This window comes from Notechis scutatus, chromosome 1 (genome assembly GCF_049901735.1).
Source record: "Notechis scutatus isolate UNSWTSFEM ecotype Mainland chromosome 1, rNotScu1.2, whole genome shotgun sequence".
NCBI classification, from domain to species: Eukaryota; Metazoa; Chordata; class Lepidosauria; order Squamata; family Elapidae; genus Notechis; species Notechis scutatus.
In genome coordinates, this window is record NC_142009.1 from 273,270,776 (window position 1) to 273,293,713 (window position 22,938).

Below are 22,938 nucleotides of genomic sequence, written 5' to 3' on the forward strand. Positions count from 1 at the left end.
TTGTTTTTATTATCCTGTACCGTCTGCCAGATGGAAATAGTTCAAAAAAAGAGTGCCCAGGATGAGATGGATTTTTGAGAATGTTTTGAACTTTCTTAAGGCAGTGGGAGCTATAAAGCTCTTCCAAGGACGGGGGAGGGCAATGACATTAACCACCTCTGGAGTGCTGTCCTATCTGTCACTGTGCAATTGGCAAACCATACACAGGTGCAGTAAATTAACTCTCTATGGTGCAGAGGTAGAAGGTCACACCAGTTTTTCATTCAGTTGTTGTTTCCTGAGGAGTCTCAGGTAGTATAATATCTGCTGGGCCCTTTTCACCAGTGCTGCAATGTGAGCACCCCAGGTCAGGTCCTCTTTTATGGTAACACTCAAAACTAGCCACTTGCTCCACTTGGTCTCCACTGATAAGCAAGGGCTGGATATCTGATCTATCCCTTCTATATCCACTATAAGCTCCTTGGTCTTATTGATGTTAAGGACCAAGTGATTGTCTGAATACTAAGTTTCCAAGAATTCCCTTGCACTTTGACAATTAGCTTGGTTTAGAATGCTGACTGTTTTCCCGTTCAAATTCTGGTTGTGTCTGTCCATGTGTTGTGGGATTATGGAGTTTTCATTGTGTTTTCTTGCTGCTAATTGGTGTTCATGGATGTGCTGTCCTAGTCTTTTGTTGTCTGTCATACCTAATAGTTGTTACAGTCATTACCCTGTATATTGTAGATGACTCCTGTTTTTCTTTTTCCCATGGGGTTAACGGGTTTTGGGTTTACTTTGGTTTATATTTTGGAGGGCTTTAGTTGATGTATGTACTATGATGATATCTTATTGTTATAATAGTCAGTGGTACCAGAACACCAGATCACCAGCAACTGACCCCTAGATAAGCAGGGATTAAACCACGTTAAATCAAAGTTGAAAGTATAATTTTCATTAGTGGCTGTAGCAAAACTGCCCAAACTGAGTTGAAGCCACATCAGACACAGTTGCAAAAATTGTACATTGGAGCGTATGTGAAAAGTTTGGCCTGGTGTGGTTATCAACAATTACTAGGACCATATGCCTGAAATTTTTTAGAAAGGATGCAGAAGACATCTTGTGGGATTTTAAAATTCGAAACATGGAACTGAAAGACACCATAGCCAGCATTGCTATTATTGAAAAATAAGAAAGTGTGATTTGTAGATATACTGTAACAATATTAGGACACAATCAATATGATGAAAAACCATTGGAAAAAGTAAAAACAAACAGAAAATCAAGGGTTTCTTGTTTGTTTTTGTTTGTTTTTTGAAGAAAAGGCACAACCATTAAGGCAATAGTAATCAAAGCTCTTTGAGTGATACCTAAGGGATTTACCAAATAATTGGAAGTGTTAAATTTATTGGACTTGACACCTCTGACTGCAAACTCCCCCACCAGCCCAACTGTATCTCCAGGTATCCAAAGCCTTTAGTTAGATCCCAAATCAGTGGAATGTACCCCTTCTAAAGTCTCTGACATTCACTGTAAGAATAGGGAAAATCACCACCACCACCATCTTTTTTTTATTATTTTCTCGGGATGGTTGGATTCTGAATTGGTGGAAGTATGTGAGTGTTACCCAGCTCTGTATATATCTACTCCAACCACCCTCCTAAAATAAAAGCACGTGTATAAATATTATTTCCCCATTTGCTCCTCTAGGCTGGGGCTTTTCATATTGAACTTAAATGGCTTCCCAAACTTGTTAAGAGAAAGCTTCTGCAAGAATGAAAGGAAAAAAAAATCTGTTGTCAAAGAAACTGACTTGGCACACAACGTGGATTGAACAAACTATTAGAGCCATGGTGGCACAGTGGTTAGAGTGCTGTACTGCAGGCTACTTCAGCTGACCGCCAGCTGCCTGCAATTTGACAGTTGGAATCTCACCAGTCTCAAGGTTGACTCAGCCTTCCATCCTTCCCAGGTGGGAAAAATGAGGACCCAGATTGTTGGGGGCAATATGTTGACTCTGTAAACCACCTAGAGAGAGCTGTAGAGCACCGTGAAGTGGTATATAAGCCTAAGTGCTATTGCTATTGCTATTACAGTTCTTGGAGAAGTGCTGTCATCTTCCTTTTTCCTCTCAATCCATGTGTTGCTGTTTCCATGGTCATCTTTCCCAGAAAAGGTTTTCAAGCCTGTCAATTGGATTTTCTAGGAACAGCAGCACTGTGAATTTCTATGATAAATCTAGCAGAGAAAGATGGGGAGTGGGAGTCAAGCATACATGTGGGTTTTATGGGCAGATGCCTTGAAAGAAATAGCTCCTTCCAGTCTAGAAAGCAATAACTATTAAGAAATACGACAGCAGTTTCTTCTAGGTATTCTATATTATGAAGGAAAACATCAAAAGATATTTTGAAAGCTTTATTTATGTCCAGGGATTTTTGGAAAGCAAATCAATGGATTAGTAAAACATAAATGTACTGGGGACAAATAAGTAATGCAAGCTTTTTGACTGTCAATGCAAAAGCAGAAATGAATAGTGTTGCAGTATGTGGAATAAACAAGGAAGTATGATGTTTCTGAACAGGAGCGATGAGAACAAAGAGCTGGTTTTGGCACTGGATATTCAAAGGAGTAGCAAGGCAGGGAAGTTCACAAACAGAAAAGAAAACAAATAAATGTAATATTGCAGAAATCCACAAAGGGCAAGGCTGGATACAAACATCTCAAGAAGACAATTTCACATGTTTCCAACCGAGATTAGGTATGCACTAAAAGTTGTTAAAAATGCCTTCCTGACCTATTTAGTAGTCTTGTGTGATCTTTTCCTACTAAGAAGAGCATGCTGATTATACAAGGGATCCTTGGTGTGAAGAAGATTATTCTATCAAATGAGGACAAAAAATACAAAGAAGATGTAGGGCTACTAGTAGAGATGATGAAAGAGACTTATCTCTGGAAGTGTCATTGATCATTTCCAGCTGAATTCCTAGTATTATGACTATCCAATTGGAGAAGGCTATCACAGGATTTAGTTTCTACTGAAATTTATGAATCAATTTTAGAACTGTTTACCTCTTTTGCGATACAGGTACAAATCAAGTTGAGAAAATTAAAAGAGGGAGAAAACTATGTGGAAAATATAAAACGGTAATAAGATATGGAATAGAATATAAAAATGAGCATGAAACTGAGTTTTGGATCTGTATGAAGAAGTGATAACCTGGGACCATGCTATTTTCAAAAAAAGATGTATTTTGTTTTTGTGAAAACCCAAATAAAATTTTCAAAAAAAAAGAAATTCAGATAAAAAGGAGGCTCTTAAATAAAATGAATATCAGAAGACTTTTCCTTTCAAAGAAGGGTCTTTCATAAATCAATCTGAAAGAAAAATCATGTTAAAATGGAATTTAAACACTTAAGACGCCATCCCCCAAGTTAGTTCACTAGTCTCTATCCATTGCTTCCTAGCTTTATATCTGATACCTGGTATGCTGTTATGGTTTATGATTTACTTTTGATATTCTTCTTCTGTTGATTCTGTTGGATGAATTTTGCCCCCCCGTTTCCTAAACAAGTGAATTAGTCTATTTCTGAAATGCACAACCATGGCAACAGAAATAATAGTACCACAAAGGCCATATATTAATCCTCCTATCACTCTAATTTTTGCAAAATGTCTACCGACAAAATGTCCATCCAGTTGTTCAGGTGGTCCACTGTCTATGCTGCCCCCAGAGCCTTCATATTGACAGTCGGGAGGTTTCCAGCCATAATCACAGTGACAATGTTTATGACTATTGCATACTCCCCGATTATGGCAGTTTGTGACATTACAATCATTCATTAAGCTGGCTATGTTGACACACTCCCGATGGATGCATATCATGCCACTGCCACAAGGGCTGCTATCCTTCACGGCACCTATATCCATGATGTCGATTCCAAGGTGGTAGTCGATACCCCAGCATAGCTTATTGTCAATGGAAGTTTGAATTACTGTACTGTGTTCCTCCAAAGAAGGCAAGCTTTTCACATTTTCACACTGGATACGGCCACACAGGACATTCTCAACTTTACATTTTTTATAGTTCTTATATTGAAGGCCACAGTTCCCAAAACGATCACCTTTGGTATTCATTTCCCTGAAGCAAATTTCAGAAGCAGCTATTGCTGTATTGCCAAAAATTGTTTTGCACTGTTTGTCATGAGTGTTGCAATTCCCATTATAACAATATACACCATTACCACATGGGAAACCATCCAGCACATGAACATCTTCAGGACACCTTTCAGAAGTTCCATTGCAGTATTCAGGAAGATCACAACTGTTAGTCTCCTTTCTGCAAACAGTTCCAGCTACCTGATACTGACACTTGTCACAACATAAGCCAAATGCACAAGTAGCACCAGGACGCAACATACAATTAGATTGGCAACAGGGATCTGACCTGCACTGAGTTTCAGAACCACAATCACATTGCTCTCTCCCATCCACTACCTTGTTTCCACAAAATCTGACGGTGTATATTTTACTTGGATTTGGTAGATCTAGTAAACACTTTGCATTTCTGTTGTTGAAATAATCCTGATAGCTACAATTGCTGAACTTATCAGAGCCTGAAAGGTTTTCAGCCATAATACACTCAACTTTTTCACATGAACAATATTTTCTGTCGTGGCTCATTCCAAGATTATGTCCTAGCTCATGAACAAATATTAAAGATATAGTGAACAGGCTTGTGGTTATGTATTGTATAACAGCAGCTCCATAGTCATCTCTACAAATTCCTCCTGTGAATGCTAATCCTAAGTCACTAAAATGCTTGAATGCAAATAAATGAGCAGCGTCATTCCTTAGACGTTTTTGTAGTGATCGTCTTCTCCAATCAGTGAAAGAGATGAGGGTCTTATGTATGTCCCACTTAAGGTTTATGGGATTCCTTTGGGTCCAGATTTCCAGTCCAGCTAAAGACAGTTTAACAGACAGTGGTTCATATAATGAATTTGCCATATGAAGAATATCTATTACACTCATAGCAACTAGAGTTTTATTTCTGTTAAATTTTAAATATCGTCCATAATCTATCACAAAAGCAATTTCTGCATGCCTAGTGTGTGGCCACCACTTGGAAGCACTTCTATCCTGTAGGTTTTCCATTTTGGGCATAATGGCCTTTTGATACCATTCCTCTTCTTTTGTTAGTCCACATCTCATCGAGATAGAACCTTGTTCTTCTTCCAGAGAATATACAACATGCTGAAAGATAGCAGATGCCCCAACTGGCTCGATTTCATATATCTTCTTTTCTAATTGCAATATACCTCGGAGTCCTCCTGAGCAAAAGCTGAGAGTGACCAGAGAGGAGGGTTTATCCTGAACAAAGCCATGATAAAAACAATCGTCTCGGATGAAAGGTTGGTCCATCTGGAGATCTCCTTCTTCACCATAATAGAACACAGGGAAGTGTTTAGGGACCAAACCCCATTTCTGTCTGAGATGCACCACTAGGTTATTCCCACCAATCTGCAGTAAATAGCTCACGTGCTCTGGTTCCTCACGTGCAAACTTGGGAGTCACTTTCCTTGGAATGATTGTTTCATAAGAAATACGTCTGAAGCCTGGAGGCCCTCTCTCTTCAACTATCTCAGCCAAGCTCTTCCTCAACAGCATCACAAATAGCCATGAAATATACATATCCATTTCCCATCAAGAGAAAGAAACCCATCAAAGTAAAACCTCTGACTCCTCATTCATGGAAAGAAAGTCCATTATTACTTTTGTGGACTAGAGAAAAACAAGGAAGGATGTGTATGAATCAGACGTTGAAAGGTTCTGACCATAGCAACAATACATGGAATTCTTTGGAATATGGGTGGAGCTTAATAGAGCAAGAACAAAAGCTGACAGCAAAAGAATAGGCAATACTGAGTTTTAAATTTGAGCGCTCCCCTCCCACTAGTGTTCCTTCATCTTTTGATTTCATAGCCTGGACTCTTCCCTGATTCCAGGTTTCATCAATCCGGGAAAGAAATGTTCTTTCAGCAAGAGAGAGAACAGGTTTAATCAATTACGGTGACAGTGACTGACTGGACTAATTCTTAGTAAGAACAAAATTATTCCAGCAGAAAATGAAAAAGTAGTAAAAGAACTTATGGATTTTAATTGTACTTTCTTGTTACAACAACTTCCTGCTTGAGATGCTGTTATTATCTGAATTATCCACGATAGAAGTAAAAACAGCAACATCTTTCTATTGAAAGTTGAAAAATATTTTTAAAGAGGACATTTTGGGATATTCCAAATTGACCTAAGAACTAGAATTTTTGATAATGACCTATTGTTAGCTTTGTGTGCTTAAAAATGTTTAAATGGTACCAACAGTTTTGCAATTGAAACTAAGGTAAATTAGAGTAAATTGCTATGTGAGTGTATTGGACTCCCTAAAGGTCGGACATGAAATTTTCCTTTGAAAATTGAGGGTTCATAGACACACAAGATATGGTCTTGTGATTATTTGGTATCATTTTGGAATGATATTTTACGTATAAGCCACTGAGCCACAGTGGTGCAGAGGTTAAAGTGCAGGCTATTTCTGCAGGCTACTTCTGCTGACTGCTGGCTGCCTGCAATTTGGCAGTTCGAATCTCACCAGGCTCAAGGGGTCGTAAAATGAGGATCCATATTGTTGGGGGCAATATGTTGACTCTGTATACCGCTTAGTGAGGGCTTTAAAAAAAAACTGTAAAGCGGTATATAAGTCAAAGTGCGGATTTATGGGAAAAAATTTAAATGTTAAAAAAGTTTATGTTAAAGTATAACACCGATGTTTTGCAGTTTGACTTTCTCAGGGAATTATCATGGGGGTCATGGTTAAAAGAATCATCCTGAAAAACTGGGAAAGTGATGTCATTTCAGATGCTAAGGAATGACTGTTAAAGTATGTTTTGGGAAAGGCGATACAGGTTGTCCTCATTTAGTGATCACAGTTGGAACTAGCAACTTGGCCATTAACGAAAGAGAGTCACTGAGAGAAACAGTATGCTTACGAGTTTCAGCTTGCCTTCGCTTTACAGACCTGCAAAGTTGTAAATGTGAGGATTGGTCATAAGGTGACTTTTTCATCATTGTCATAACTACAAACAATTCCTAAACAAAGCAGTCGCCAAATGAGGATGATCTGTATTTTCAACTATGCAAAAGATGAAACAATATGTACTGCTTTGACAGATACTGATAATTTATACGGATATTTTAAAAAAGATCATAGTAGTTGATGCAAATCAGTAAAAAATTAGTATGTTTAGTAAATAAGGTAGATATTTTTTTTTCTTTCTTTTTAGTTTATTTGCAGTTTTTTATGCTTTACTGCTTTTGGGAGAGTCTATTGTTTCTTTAAATGTAAAGAATGTTTCATTTAATTGTGGGATTTTTAGTATATTTAAATAAGTTATCAATATTTTATATTTTGCAAACTAAAAAAGAAATAATCAAAATAGTGCTCTTCCAACTATTGTTATAATGCGAATTTATGAATATGTTCTAATATGTAGCACTATTATCTCCTTTATTTGTAATCACAACTTAACTACAATGTAATTTAGCTATCTAATTATCCATTCATTCAGAGAGTTTTCTTAAGTTTCTTCATTTAATCACCCCATCTTCATCTTTAATTGGTAAATCAAATTATGGTTTTGATATGTGTTAATTCCTTCTCTATACACCTTTTCTTTCCCTTTGCTTTCTTGCTCCCAATTTTTTCAAAGGGAAAGAGGATGGAGGAGCAGGGAAAAGCAGTTTCTTTTCAAGCTCTCTTGGAAAGCCAACTTCTGGATTACTCTTTGCCATTCCTCTCAGCTCCTGTGTTGATCTTTCTAGTATAGAGGAAAGTGGCACGAAAGCATGAGCAAGAAACAAATAAACTGATCTGGAAAATCAGTTCTGCAATAAAGGAAGGAGGCAGTGGCTTCTCCAAATCCATTTCCTCAGCCCTTCTTTGTGAATCTCAAATTTGCAATTCTTTAAAAAAGGGAACTGAAACCACAATTTAGGGGAAAGCACCATAAAAGGTTGAACTGATAAGTCTGTATTACTTGTATGTTTTGTATTACTTGCATGTTTTGTATTTTTTTTCTCTTCCTTTCAATTGCGTCCAATTCTTGGATGCTGCCAGGACAATCATTGCAGTTTTCTTGGTAAGGATTTTCAAAATGCTTTGCCCTTGCTTTCTTCCTAGGGCTAAAAGAAAGTGACTGGCCCAGCTGGCTTTGTGCCAAAGGTAGGACTAGAACTCATGGCTTCCCAGTTTTTAGACGGATGCCTTAACCAAATATAAAATGCACATATAGAGACACAAAACAAAAAATTTCAAATGTATGAGTAGTTTGTTGCTAAGCAGGATAAGTAGTAATCATAATCACTAATAAGAGAGGAAGCATATTTAACTGTATACCATGTTGGCTTGATTTCCTATTTCAGAACTTATACCTGTGCTACCTAACATGACATGCCCATCTTTTGTCTGCATTGCTAAAAGTTGTTAATGAAAAATTAGGGAGGAGTTGATAGAAGTGTCCTTATGTCAGTTTGTGAATGTGTGTTGACAGTGTTAGAATAAAAAGGAATATTTCACACAATGTTGGTCTTATATTTACTATAGAAAAAAGGAAACAATGCTATAGTCCGGGGGTGTCAAACTGGCGACCTGCAGGGCAGATGCGTCCTTCACACACAAACCACACCCACACCAGCTCAGCGAATGGGGAAAATGTCATGAAACATCACATGACGGTAACGTCATGTGGTGAGTTTGACACCCATGCTATAGTCAGGGCAATGACACCTTTTCCTTCTCCTAGTTAGCTTGAAGGGAGGTAAAGCACTACCTCCTTGTACAAAGAGGGAGACTGGTTCCATCTGCCTGCCCACATTCTTGTTTACCAGTCTGTCATAGATGCACTAGTAAGTAGCAGGCTTAATATATAGTATGATATCATACAGTAAAAGGAAGCCATTGTAACTCCCAAAGCGAAGTGCATTGTGAAGCCAATAAAGGCCTATGGATTCAAATTCTGTTAAAGGTTGAACACCAATCATCTAGTATGGAGGATACCTACATCTGAAATATCCCAAGTAGGATGAAGCTGATTATGTAGTACCTAGTCCTAGTGGTCAGTACATAACGTAACATCTAAAGCTATAAAACATCTCCTTTAAGGGGAGGCAGTTCTCAATGCCTCTAGCATGAGGCCACATCAATAAACTCACACAACTCTCTAGTATGAGCATAAACAGGAAGGCATATCCACACAGCCAAAATTCTTGGAAAAATATTAAAATCCTGATCGATTAGAACAGGGCTCTCCCCAAACTTGTCAACTTTTAAGACTTGTGGACTTCAACTTCCAGAATTCCTCCCAGGAATTCTGGGAGTTGAAGTCCACAAATCTTAAAGTTGACAAGTTTGGAGACCTCTGGATTAGAAAAATGGCCTGTATGAGTGTATTGCTTCTGGAGTTTTGATCCAAGTTATAAGACAGTCACAGAATTTATTTGTGTAGCAAGTGATGAAGTGCCTAGTACAGTGATGAAGTGATTCACAAGTTGTTTTCATTATAAAAATTAAGGAACCCTAGGGAACCTGAAGCTCCTGTTTTAATTTTGGAGCATCAAGCATTGCTAACATTTACTCTTGATTAGATCACTACGCCAAAGCATCAATAAAGGCACCTAAGAAAGCTATAGAGGAAATTCCATTTTTGTTGCCGTTTTAATGAACACCACACTGATCACGTTCCTACCCTATGGATTGCCAAACCAGAATATTATCACAGTATAACACAGTATTGAACTTCCTAAAAATGTGGAATCTCCATGAAACGTTGAATTTTTTAGGGATTTCAGGGATTCCAAACAGAATATGCTTAACTCTGAATACTCTGTGATGGACAACAGTTTGGACATTCATTATCAAATAGTTGATAGCCAGTTGTTGATATGGTTGAGTTAGGTAAAATGTTGAAAAAATTCTATGTAGCAAGAATAGCAAGAGTTTGTTGTAAGGGAGGGGGGAAGGAAACTGTGTTTGATATGCTTGCCTTCTTGAGTTATTTGTAGAAAATAAAGGTGGGATATATATTATAAAATGTTTCTATAGTCCTTACTTCCTATTAGGTTTTAACAATGCTACAGTGGCCACAGCTGCTGCAACTTTGTTCCACACCTTTATGCTTAATGTGATTTTCAAGTTTTGTTCAATTTTTCCACAGAATTGGTACAACAAATACACTGAAGTGATACTTTCCTTCGATAGCCTCCCAATTCCTCAGAGAAACTAATAGATTTTTAACATCTATTTTGAGTGAGTGTTGACCAATACTGATGATATTCATCTCTGGGGTTGATTCCTTGTGATAAGAATCAGCTCCTTCTTAAAATCTTCCTATTTCATGACAGTGGTCTGAAGATTTGGGAGATGCCTACACACCTATATTGCAGCTTCCAACATCTTCCTTTTCAGTATAATCACAGATAAAACAGGATGACTTCCACATGCTGACCATAGTCAGCAACTAAGGCGTGTCAGCTGGCGGGACTCAGGAGGAGAGCTTTATGCCATGGTACCTGCACTTTAGACTCTCTTTCTTTCCAGCATTAGATGAGCCTGATCCTGCTGGCCTTCTACAAGGTCTTGAAAACTTGGATTTGTGCCCTGGCCTGGGATTGGGATTAGGGGTGTGTAATTAGAGCCTGTTTCTTGGCTGTGTTGGTCGTCATTTTATATGTTCAGTTGCTATGTGTTTTGTTTGCATTATCTGTTTTATTTATTGTATTATATGCTGCCTAGAATCATGTGCAGCTGTGTAAGTTGAATAAATAAAAAAAATAAAATAAAGACTACCACAATGTGGCAGATGCCTCTTTGTAGGAAGGAGGTTGTTCCTCTTGTCTTTCAAGAAGATCATAGTTTTGTTCTTACTCAATTACTTTTGGGTAAATTACTCAATCTTACCCATTGCTGGTTTCAGCTCTACTGAACATTCTCATCCAGACTCCAACCTTCCTTTTCTGGGGATTATTACTGAGAATGCATAGCTCCAAAAGGCTCTGGAAGAAGTTGATTATCTGGATCTCTAGCAGTTGGGTTTCATATCAGAATATAGCACTGATAACAGTTATCACTTTAGTTAACTCTGGTGGCCTGGGAAGGGGCTAATGTATCCATCCTGATCTTCCTTGATCTCTCAGCAGCTTTCAGTACTACCAGTCATGATATTCGACTAATTCAGAGGGTTGAGAGAGGGAGGCCCAGATCTTCAGTGGTTTTCCTGTTCCTTAGAAGGCTGGTTCCAATCAGTATTAGTGGAACAGGAATGGTCCAGTCATAGTGGGCTGCCAGAGCGCATGACTGTCTCCTCCCTATTTACAGTAATCTTTACATGAAAAAATGTCACCACATGCTGGGTGAAGTCATCTTCAGCATGAGATTAAGTATCATCAGCATGATGAAGATACTCCATTGTATATCTTAGCTTGGGTTGGCCAAGTGATGCAAGGTGCTTTCCCAATGCACTGGTGGATGGATAAAGCTTCAGCTCCACCTTGGTAAGACTGAGTGGGTGTTTTATCCCTCTCCCTGGATCTAATGATTTCCATAATGGGGAATGGGATTACATTCCTGCAGTCAGGATACATAAAATGGGGTTTTCCCTGTATTCACAATTCTTGGTCAAGGAGCTGGTGGCAGCCTTAGCCAGGACAACTTTTGCAGAGATACATCTTGTGCCTCAGTTGTACTTACTGTGTTTCTACCGCAGCATGGTCTACGTCAGGGGTCGCCAACCTTTTGGACCTCAGGGACCACCAAACTCATAATTTTAGATCCCAAGCACCACTGTGGGCATGGCCTAATTTGTGGGTGTAGCTTGGTGGTCATCTGACTGGCTGGGCATGGCTTACAAGAAGTCTTACAAGAAGTCTTATATAATATTATAAATATTTATATAAATATTGAATTTTTTATTTTAAAAAAGAGCAACTTTTACCCCAAATCAGGCAAAGCAGGCAGATTGAGTTGCTCACAGAATCACAGATTCACTTAGAGATCTATCTATCTGCCATTGGCTAGCTCAGTCTGTCACATAAAATTTGCTTGCAAGCAAACTCACAAAATTAACTTACAACACACCATGCATGTAAATATTGAATTTTTTATTTTAAAAAAGAGCAACTTTTACCCAAAATCAGGCAAAGCAGGCAGATTGAGTTGCTCACAGAATCATTCAGTGATCTATCTATTTGCCATTGGCTAGCTCAGTCGCTCAAATTTGCTTGCCATGAGTCTGCACTGAATTTGTTTGCAAGCAAACCTTCAGTCCTAAGGGAGGTTCGGCTGTGCTGAGCCAAAGATCTAAAGACTAGCTAGAAAGCAAGAAATCCAACCATTTCCCGTTTCCTAGCTAATCTAAATCTCCCGGCACAGCAGAACAGATGATGGTCGGAAAAAGGAAAAATAGCCATTTAGCAGGCAAGTTTACCGGGTAAGGAATGAGTGGGCGGGGAGAATTCCCGTGGGCCATGTGGGTAGTGCAGCCTTGTGTTTCTGCACAGCCTGGATTAATTGCTTTGTGGGGGTGCTCTGGGGGTGAGATTTCTCTGCGGCCCACCAAAATTTTCTCACGGCCCACCAGTGGGCTGCGGCCCACTGGTTGGCGACCGCTGGTCTACATGGTGCTTGAACAGCATTCAGTTGGTCCAGAGTGCAGTGGCATATATATCTATATTATACCCATGCAACAATAGCAATAGCATTTAGACTTATATATCGCTTCACAGTGCTTTCCAGCTCTCTCTAAGCGGTTTGCAGAGTCAGCATATTGCTCCCAACAATCTGGGTCTTCATTTTACCCATCTGGGAAGGATGGAAGGCAGAGTCAACCTTGAGCCTGGTGAGATTCGATCTGCCAAACTGCTGGCAGCTGGTGATCAGCAGAAGTAGCCTGCAGTACTGCACTCTAACCACTGCGCCACCCCAGCAATGCTGCTGCGTAAGTGGTACCAGTTCCTAATAGGCTTGGGTATAGTTGAAGCTGATTGTTACTTTTACAGTGCTAAATAGCTTAGGACCAGATTTCTTGCAGGACTGCCACTCCCTGTTGATTTCTGCCCATCCTACTGGATGGCTTCTACTCTGCTGGCCTTTCAAAAGGGCTTTTCCAACAGACACCAGAGTCAAGATGTTAGTAGTAGGCTGCTTGTATGCGATTAGTGGTTTTGCAGTTTTAATGATTTTCACTATCCTTTTATTCATTGTTTGGTAAGATTTATTGGAAACCTTTGTTTTCATCTTCTTTGCTGCCCAGAGTTTTTTGGATAGATGGACGTCCATATAAATTAATGTATCAGTAAATAAATTTAAGAGGAGGCTCTTTTGAAAATATGCAATAGAAAGTATCCTTGCTAACTATGCATAATGTAGTCTAGAACAAATCAACACCCATCTCAAGTCTACTAAGCTTCAATTAATATTGTTACATCATCTTGGCTACTTCTTACACACATTCTGAACATGATGCAGTTGCTGATCTTCATAATTCTATGAAAAGTCAAGTTCATCTGAAACTAGGCAATCTGACTTCTTAGTGCAGTGTTGAGGTCATACTAAAGAACCTTGTACAGCATACCACCTTATTGAAAAACTGCTCCATTCTACACCCTTCAATCTGTGCACAGAATATATAATCCTCTGCAGGATAAGCAGAGATTGATATGTCTGAATCTATGTTCAGTGATTGCAAAGAAGGCATTTCTTATGTTATCTGAGCTCGTTGCTTTGCATTTTTAATCCATTCTGTGTGACACCGTGTACTTTAGTTTCTCTTTCTGGTTTCTGTCACTTGCGCAGTGCAGTTTCACTGGCTAATGTCTTTTCTTGAGCCATTATAAATGTCCATTCCAGTTTAGGAAAAAAAGCTTCTATTGGGGTTCTTCATCACAAACCCCATGAAGTAGGAAATCCCTCAGTATCTTTTCTAAAAAATGTCCCAAAATTGAAAGTACTCACTGAGCGTGAATAAGACATCTTCCTGACCAAGCAGTAGTCTTGTGTGATTTCTCCCCATTCATTGTCTCTGATAACACTGGAGAATGCGATGGTACTTGGTTTTATTGCAGTTCAAGAATCAAATGTTTAAATTATGAGGAAAGGAGGGTATCAGTGTCCCTCATGCTATGGAGGACTGGCGATCAGTTCTAAACCACAAGAAGTCTTATATAAAGGAGGCTGGAAGACGCTGCTTCAGGAGGATCAACTTCTCCTAGACACCCATACTATGCTTCAGTTAGAATTTTTTTAAAAGGCAGTGTTAAATTATTTTCTTCTTCTTCTTCTTTGGTAACTAATTAATGGAGTAAAAAAAAAAAAACCCAATTCCCAATGAAATGTTTTCAGTATTTACAGAAGAATTGGTTCCCAGGCAATAAAACATAACTTTTACAAATGACACTGCCTGAAATTAAGTTCAATTTTTTTTCAGCATTATAAATTAATACTCAAATTCCAGAGGCTCAAATGCATTTTATATAATGATACCCATTAACTCTTCTGAACATATTTGATATACTTCATTTCTGTGATTGACTGTGCACTCACTTCTGTAGTTGATGACTCGGTTCTTCTCCTAAGCCTTCTAAATAAGCGAATAAATCCATATCTGAAATATATCCCTACGCTAACCAAAATAAAAGCAGAGGAAAGGACATATATAATCCCTCCAATAATCCCAGCTTTTGCAATAATGGTTAAACGTTTGCGTGGTTGAGGAGGCCCACTATCAATGCTACCACCATGCCCTTTCTTCAGGCAGTCTGGAGGACCCCAGCCATAATCACAATGACAATGTTTGTGATTGTTGCACACTCCCCGATTATGGCACTTGGTGAAGTTACAGTCATAATTCAAGAGAGACACTCTCACACATTTTCTGTTAATGCACATCTTGTCTTTGCCGCAAGGACTTCCATCTGTCACTGCTCCGATATCGGCTGTCTTCATTCCACTGTGGTAGTCTGTACTCCAGCACTGCTTATCACCAAGGGGGACTTGAATTATGGTGCTGCGTTCCTCCAAAGAAGGTAAGATCTGGACATTTTCACACTGGATTCGGCCACACAGGGTATTCTTAGTTTGACATTTGTGGTAAATTCCATGTTTATGGCCACAATTGCCAAAGCGATCGCCTTTGGCATTCATTTCTCTGAAGCAAATATCTGTAGCAGTTTTTGCACTGAAGCCAAAAATCATTTTGCACTGTGTATCTTCAGATATGCAGTTTCCATGATAACAGTACACATAGTTATTACATAGGGCACCATCCTGCATGTAAACATCTTCTGGACACCACTCAGAAGTCCCATTGCAGTATTCAGGAAGATCACAATAGTTAGTCTTCTTTCTGCAAATAGTTCCAGACTTAAGATATTGACACTTATCACAGCACTCGCCAAAAGCACAACTGACACCAGAACGAAATGTACAATTAGACTGACAACATGGATCCAGCTTGCATTGAGCTTCTGAACCACAGTCACATTGCTCTTCCTTATCTACTACTTTATTGCCACATGATTTGATTTTAAAAATTCTATCAGGGTCTGGAGGACTTAACAAGCATGGAGCATTCATTGTGAGAAAATAGTCAGTGTAACTACAATTGCTAAATTTATCAGTCACTTCATGAACTGGAGCCATAATGCAGTAAGCTTTACCGCAACTACAGTACTGTTCGTCATGCTGCATACCAAGATTATGCCCTAATTCATGGGCAAATATGCTACTGATAATGGACAAACTGGTAGTCTTATATGAGATAACAGCAGATCCCATCCATTCATCACAAACTGTTCCTACGTAAGCTGACCCAAGTGAAAATTCAAAAGACTTATATGCAAATAAGTGACCAACATCACTTTTTAGATGATTAACCAAGAAATCTCTTCTCCAGTCATTGAAATCCTGAAGAGTGCTATCTATGACAGGAGAAATCGTTATGAAGTTCTTTTGTGACCAGATTTCCAGTCCAGCTACAGATAACTGAACAGAAAGAGGTTCATAAAAAGAATTGGCAATATGAATAATATCAAGCATTTGCAAAGCAGTAACCGTTTCATTTCTGGCAAACATCAAATAACGTTCATGTTCAATCACAAAAGCAATCTCTACATATCGAGTGCGTAGCCACCAGTCTCCTTTGGATGCAGTTTTGGAAGCTACATTCTCTATGTTTTGGAACATGGTATCTTGATGTTTTTGCTCTTCCTGTGTTAGGCCACACCTCATTTGGAGAGCACGTTCTTTTTCTTCTAAACGAAATATCACATGCTGAAAGGTAGGAGATCCCTGTACTGGTTCAATTTCATATATCTTATTTTCTAACTGCAGTATGCCTTTGAGGCCTCCTGAGCAAATACTGAGAGTGACCAGAGAGAAGGGTCTGTCCTGCACAAAACCATGGTAGTAGCAATCATCCCTGAAGAATGGATAGTCCAGCTGCAGATCCCCATCCTTACTGTAGGTAAAGATGGGCAAATGCTTAGGAACCAAATTCTTCTTTTGTGTGAGATGCATGATGATATTCTTTCCCTCAAAGTGAAGGAGACAAGTGACATTCTGTCGTTCCTGTTGTCGAGGTTTTGGAGTTAATAACTGTGGGATGGTCACCTCATAAGAAGCGTAAATAAAGCCCTGAGGAAGCATTTGTCTGGCAGTCACAATTAGGAAATTACTGAGGAACATCAAGAGCCACAGAAGATGGATGGTCTTTTTCCGTGGCAGAAGGAAATCTTTAAAGCACACCTTCTCATATTTCATTTCCAGAAGGAAGCTCTCTTAAAGTAGATGACAGAGTAATAAGAAGCTGGAAAGGATCTCAGATGTAAATAAGATGATGAAAAGGATTCTGTATATAGCAACAGTTATGTAGCCTCCTTTGGAATGTGGGTGGAGCTTGGACGATGAAGAATGGAACAGACTGACAGGAAGAGTGTTCTTTCCCCCTATCCCCAAGTATTTTGCTGAGCAGATAAATCATATAATCTTATTTATGATATATTTTTTCCATGTTGAGCTCCTTCAAAACAAGATGGTTGGAAAATAAGTTTAGTAAATAAATAAATACATTTTTAAAATTTTAAATTAAGACATTTCATCATGGCTCAGTAATGTAGACGTGAGTTCATAAAGCATCAAAAATAAGGGAAAAAATAGGTGGCCTTATTTTTACAGAGATTCTGAGGATTAATAAAGATATGAATCAAAACATGATCAAATGAATATTCCATTAAACCAATCCTGTATCTTGGGGAAGGTAAACAGCAGACCTGAATTATTTTTCTTGCTCATGTTGTTCTCCTCTTTAAAGGAGTTTTCGCATGACCTAGAGGAAGCCATTTTAATTTTTACAGCTGCTGACAGGTTCCTATTGGTATATATGCTGCATGTAAAAGCATTATAGTCACTGTTTTCAATGGCTCCAAAGCAGCATTGGGAAGTCAGAGGATTATAATCTATGAATAAATTGCTGAATGATATGACAAGGATTATTATTCTACTTGTTTAATGATAACACTAATAGAAACTGTCCCTTCTGACTCTAAATTAGAATTCCAACTTGCAACATCGATAGAAATTTGTCTATTTGAATATAATATATGTGATGTAGTATCATATTAATAAAAATATATGTACACACACACAAATACATTCATAAAAATACAGGTGCATACGTACACACAGCAGTCTGTGCCTTGGAAAAGATTCTCAAAATTTGCCACCCACACCTACCAAGTACCCAACATTAAAAGCATGGAAGAGAATTTCACAATCTGGGGTCATTCCTCAAATATTTGGCAACGTACTGAATGAGGAGAAAAGTAAAACTTCCTCTTTCCACCCTAGGATATAGCTTTCTTACTTATTTCCATTTTCTCCTAAGAAAAGTACTATTAAGCATTCTGATCTAATGAGTTCAAGCAGTCCTGTGACAAGAAAATTATTATGTTCCTGAATTCCATGGAACCAAGGGAATTAGTTACACTGCAAGTACTGGTTTAGTGTTGTGACTAAGAGGCTAACATCTCCCATAAACATCCTATAGTAGGCCACAATTATATTACTCATGGTCTTCTTATTTGCGATTGAAATAATAATGCCAATTTTCAGTATTTAAATGCAAAATATTTCAGAAGAATTCTGATATTTTTTTTTTTAAAAAAGTTTTTTCTGCTTCCTCTATTACAAAGAACTATTTGGAATATTTATTCATTGGCAAAGAATTTAGGATGAAATAAAGCTTCTATCAAACACACAATTAAAAATAGTGAATTTTTATGAGAAACTGAATGAACAATGCAATTAGTATATTAAACCCCTTTTCTATTCTTATACACTCAGTTTTAAATCAATACATTATCTACATAAAAGAGATATCCACTGATATTCACTGAAGAACCCTGGACCAATAGAGCACCAGACACACAAATCATGTACAATGGTTTGTATTGCGGGTACTATTTTCAAATAAAAGAGAAAAATAACCAAAATTTGCTTATGGATAGATGCTGCATGGTCCAGGAGGCTAAGATGCATTCATAGCAAAACTCTGATTCAGCAATCTCTGAATAACATCTTACACTCTGAGAAATAACCATATACCTCTTTAACAGATAATCAGTGTTGGAAGGGACCTTATAGGTCATCTAGTCCAACCCCCTACACCATTTCTTTTTAATTAAATCACTACAGAAGAATAAAAATCTATAAAGCGCAGCAACAAAATAAGTATAAAATAATTTATTAAATAATTTGAAATAATCCCTAAAAGTAATAATTTTCATGGTTATACAATAACAAAGCACATTTGAAAGTAGTTACTGTATTATACAATGTGATAAGTAATATATGATAGCTGGATGGATCTTCTTTTAAAGATATATGGTAAACTAGGTCTGTTTTGAAGAAGTGTTACTGTTCAGAAATACAAATTCTTACAAGAAACTCGTGATAACAAATGCATTGGTCATGTATGGATTATGAAAGGAAATTCAAAGATAAAATAGTGGGCAAGGCAGACTGTAAATGATACAGAATGGTTAAAATTTAGGTTGAGTTTCCAAAAATAATGATTACCAATTCCAGAACTAATGTATTCATTTCAGATGTTTGGTTGCTGAAGGAACATTGCTGCTATCGCACACAAAACTCTGCTGGTTTGCACTTGTGTTTTCTGCAAAAACTACAGAAAAAAATCTGAACAAACTAAATTTTTTGTCATCACCATTTTACAATAACGTGTTTATTCTCATGCTTACTAAACAGTTTCTGAATCGATGTTAATACGCTAGAGTCACTACAGAGTAGCAGGGTAACAATTAAGATGCAAGCAGATGCTGCAATTCCCAATACAGTTACACATGATTATATATCACTGAAGTCAATGGGAGTGTTGGTACAAGCACCAAACAATTTCACCACTACCTCAAATCTTGTATGAAATATATAAAACCCCACTAGAAGAAATATATTGTCACAGGTTAACGTGGTCTGTGGCAGATTATTTTATACTATGATTCTGTGGCAGTATTTGATCTCGTGTTCAACACCTTTGCAAATCTCTGTAATTAATGATACCTGTGCAGCTCTTGAGCAAAAAGTTCTTGGATGTGCAATTTTGAGGTATTCTTTTCTAGAGAAATGTCAAACACTAGGAGCCCAATGGTATTGCTCTTATGGTAGTTTAGAGCAATGTTCCTTCTGAGAAAAATGCGACCTCTGACTTTGCTACTTCATCATCTTGTCCTTTCCCCATTCACAGTATGTACATAACGATCAGCCCCAGCTGCACTTTTGTCTTTTCAAAATGGCATTTAAAATGTGCACGTGTAGATACATCTCTTCATAATAGGCCATTCAGATAAAATCATCTGAAGATGCCATTGCGAACCTAATCTGTCTAGGTACCCATTTTACTTCTCTAAGAAGCTCTATCATTGTCCACTTCCAATCAAATTTGATAAGCTGCATATACTCCAAGAAATACCTTCAAAAGTATTTGAATCCGAAATACAATGGTACCAACTTGTTAAGTACCAAGCGGGTTCAGCTTTAACAAGAACAAGAAACTTCAGTTCTTCCCTCCGTAGAGCAATTGTTATAGGAAGAGCCATTTAAAGTGATGGATAAAGTTTGAATTTTTTTTTCTATATTTTTATCTGATGGGTTTCCTAATAACCTGGCTTACATCCATAGTCTCCAACAACCACCCATTTCAATAAGGAGGGGAAATGAAGTGCAACAGTGCTCTTGTAGATATTCCCCAGTAATTATCTAAATGTTCAGCCCACCTCACATGACATTCAAAGAGTCCTAAGCCTTTTCATAAAGCAATAAGCCTAGAAAGCTAAAGCGATAAAGATTGGAAACGTATCTTTTAGGGGCCAAATTTCAAGAAACAAATTGCATTATTTGCGGCACAATGCACTGAAAGGATATTCCTTATATCCTCCTAGCCTCCTAAGAGTTTGTAATATCAGGCTGGACACTAGTCCTCGTGTCGGAATTGGAGTTATCAAAGTCTGTCAATCCAACGTTCAGTTTGTTATAAGATGCCAAACCTAACTAGAGCAGCAGCAGCAGCAGCAGAAAGAACCATTACAATGCCTTTAGTCCTTCTTTCACTGGCACTGCTGGGTGGAGGAGGGCCACTATCAATGCTGCCACCACTGCCTTTCTTTAGGCAGTAAGGAGGAGCCCAACCAGAGTTACAATGACAATGTTTATGAGAGTTGCATATTCCTCTGTTGTGGCACTTGGTTTGATTACAATCATAGTTCAGGAGGGAGACCTTGATGCAATCACCATTAATGCATATCATGCCGAGGCCACACCGCGTGCCATCTTTCACCGCTCCAATATCAGCTGCACCAATTCCACTTGGAGAATCTATACCCCAGCACAAATGGTTGCTAAGAGAAGTTTGGATTATGGTGTTCTGCTCATTCAAATTAGGCACTTCACCGATGTTTACACACTGGACTCTGCCGCACAAGGCATTATTGTTCTCACACTTCTTATACATATTACCAGGAATAATGCCACAATTGCCAAAACGATCACCTCGAGAATTTATTGCTTTGAAGCACTTCAGTGGGGCAACCGATGCTTCCTTGCCAAAGATAACTTTGCATTGCTCACTGTGAGTAGAGCATTCTCCATGATAGCAATAGCCCCCATCAGAGCACGGAGCTCCATCCTGTACATAAACATCTTCAGGACACCACTCTGAAATTCCGGTGCAGTATTCGGGAAGATCGCACACGCTAGTCCTTTCTCTACAAACTGTGCTGGCTGGTAGAAGCTGACAGTCAGCACAGCATTTTCCAAAAGCACAAATGGCTCCTGAACGCAACATACAGTTGGACTGGCAACATGCATCTGATTCACAATGGAACTTTGAACCACAGTCACACTGTTCTCCACTCTCTACTACCTTGTTGCCACAGTTTCTGAGGTCATATAATTTCTCATGTTCTGGCGGAATTAACAGGCATTGCTTTCTAGTAGTATCCATTAGCTTAGAATAACTGGTATAACTGCAGTTGCTGAACTTACTTGTGTTGCTTTGGAAGGGAGCCATAATACAAGAATGCTGTTTACAGGTGCAGGATTTCTCATCATGCTGCATACCAAGGTTATGACCCAGTTGATGAGCAAAAGTTATTGTGAAAGAAAATAAACTAGAAGTAATAAATGCCTCGACAGCAGATGCCCAGTTCGGATCACATACAGACCCAACAAACGATAATCCAAACTTAATCCCAAAATGCTTATATACAAATAAGTGGCCAACATCATGCCTTAGATGCTGGACAAGTATCGTTTTCCTCCATGTATTGAAAGTGTCAAGCAATTCGTCTATGCTTTTTGCTATTGCAATGAGGTTCTTTTGTGACCATATTTCTAATCCAACCACCACCAAATGAATCCCAAGAGGTTTGTACAGCGAATCTGCAAGGTGAACAACATCCAGGACTTGCCTAGCAGTGAGAGTTTCGTTTCTACCAAATTGGACGTATCGCTCATGTTCTACTACAATCGCTATCTTCATGTACCTGGGGTATGTTTGCCATAGTCCCCTCAAAGCACTTTTGCTTACAATATCCTCTCTGTTCTGGATCATGGCCTCCTGGTAGTTTTTGTCCTCTTCCATTACTCCACACCTGATTGGGATATCACTCCCCTTCTCTTCCAGTCTGTAGACCACGTGCTGGAAAGTAGATGCCTGCAGAGGTTCAATTTCGTAAAGCTTATTACCCACTTGTAGGAAGCCTCTGAGTCCTCCTGAGCAACTGCTGAGGGTGACTAGGGAGGAAGGCTCATCCTGTACAAAGCCATAGTAAAAGCAGTCATTCCTGATGAAAGGGTAGTCCACCTCAATGTCTCCATCCTCGTTATAGGTAAAAACAGGGAAGTGTTTAGGAACGAAATTCCTCTTCTGCCTGAGGTGTACCACATGACCTTTCCCTTCTATCTCCATTAAATAAGTAAGGTCTTGCGGTTCCCGGCCTCGTCGGGCTGCCATCCTTCTTGGGATAATAACTTCGTAAGAAATGAAAGGGAACCCCTGAGGTGGTACATGACAAATGGGCTGACTCCAGAATATCCCAGAGGCAAGAACGAGACAGAAAAATCCTCTCTTGGCACTACCCAACCCCATTTCTCCCTTCAGGAGCCAAGGGAGGGGAGGCCTTGCCTCACGTTGGAGAGTGACAGCGATGGAAGCAGCAAGGTGGAAGGCAGAGGATAAAAATAAAACTCCGCCGCCACCACTGTAGTGGGAGGAGGGTAGCCATGGAGTTCCCTTTGGCTGTACAGCAAACGGCTTTTTCCTGTATCTTCTTGGAGGACATTC

General features: G+C 38.8%; 2 protein-coding genes and 1 pseudogene across 2 annotated transcripts; all 3 read right to left on the reverse strand.

Annotated features, from left to right (window-relative positions):
• Positions 1–3,481: 3,481 nt before the first annotated feature.
• LOC113414239 (disintegrin and metalloproteinase domain-containing protein 20-like) lies at positions 3,482–5,724 on the reverse strand (annotated as a pseudogene).
• An 8,843-nt stretch (positions 5,725–14,567) lies between these two features.
• Positions 14,568–16,841, reverse strand: LOC113414380 (disintegrin and metalloproteinase domain-containing protein 20-like). Its single transcript, XM_026671286.2, has one exon. It carries the CDS (start codon positions 16,839–16,841, stop codon positions 14,568–14,570), a length of 2,274 nt encoding a protein of 757 aa, XP_026527071.2.
• A 1,965-nt stretch (positions 16,842–18,806) lies between these two features.
• Positions 18,807–22,938, reverse strand: LOC113430625 (disintegrin and metalloproteinase domain-containing protein 21-like). The gene has a single exon (XM_026693054.2). The coding sequence runs from the start codon at positions 22,741–22,743 to the stop codon at positions 20,626–20,628; it is 2,118 nt and encodes a 705-aa protein (XP_026548839.2). The 5' UTR covers positions 22,744–22,938; the 3' UTR covers positions 18,807–20,625.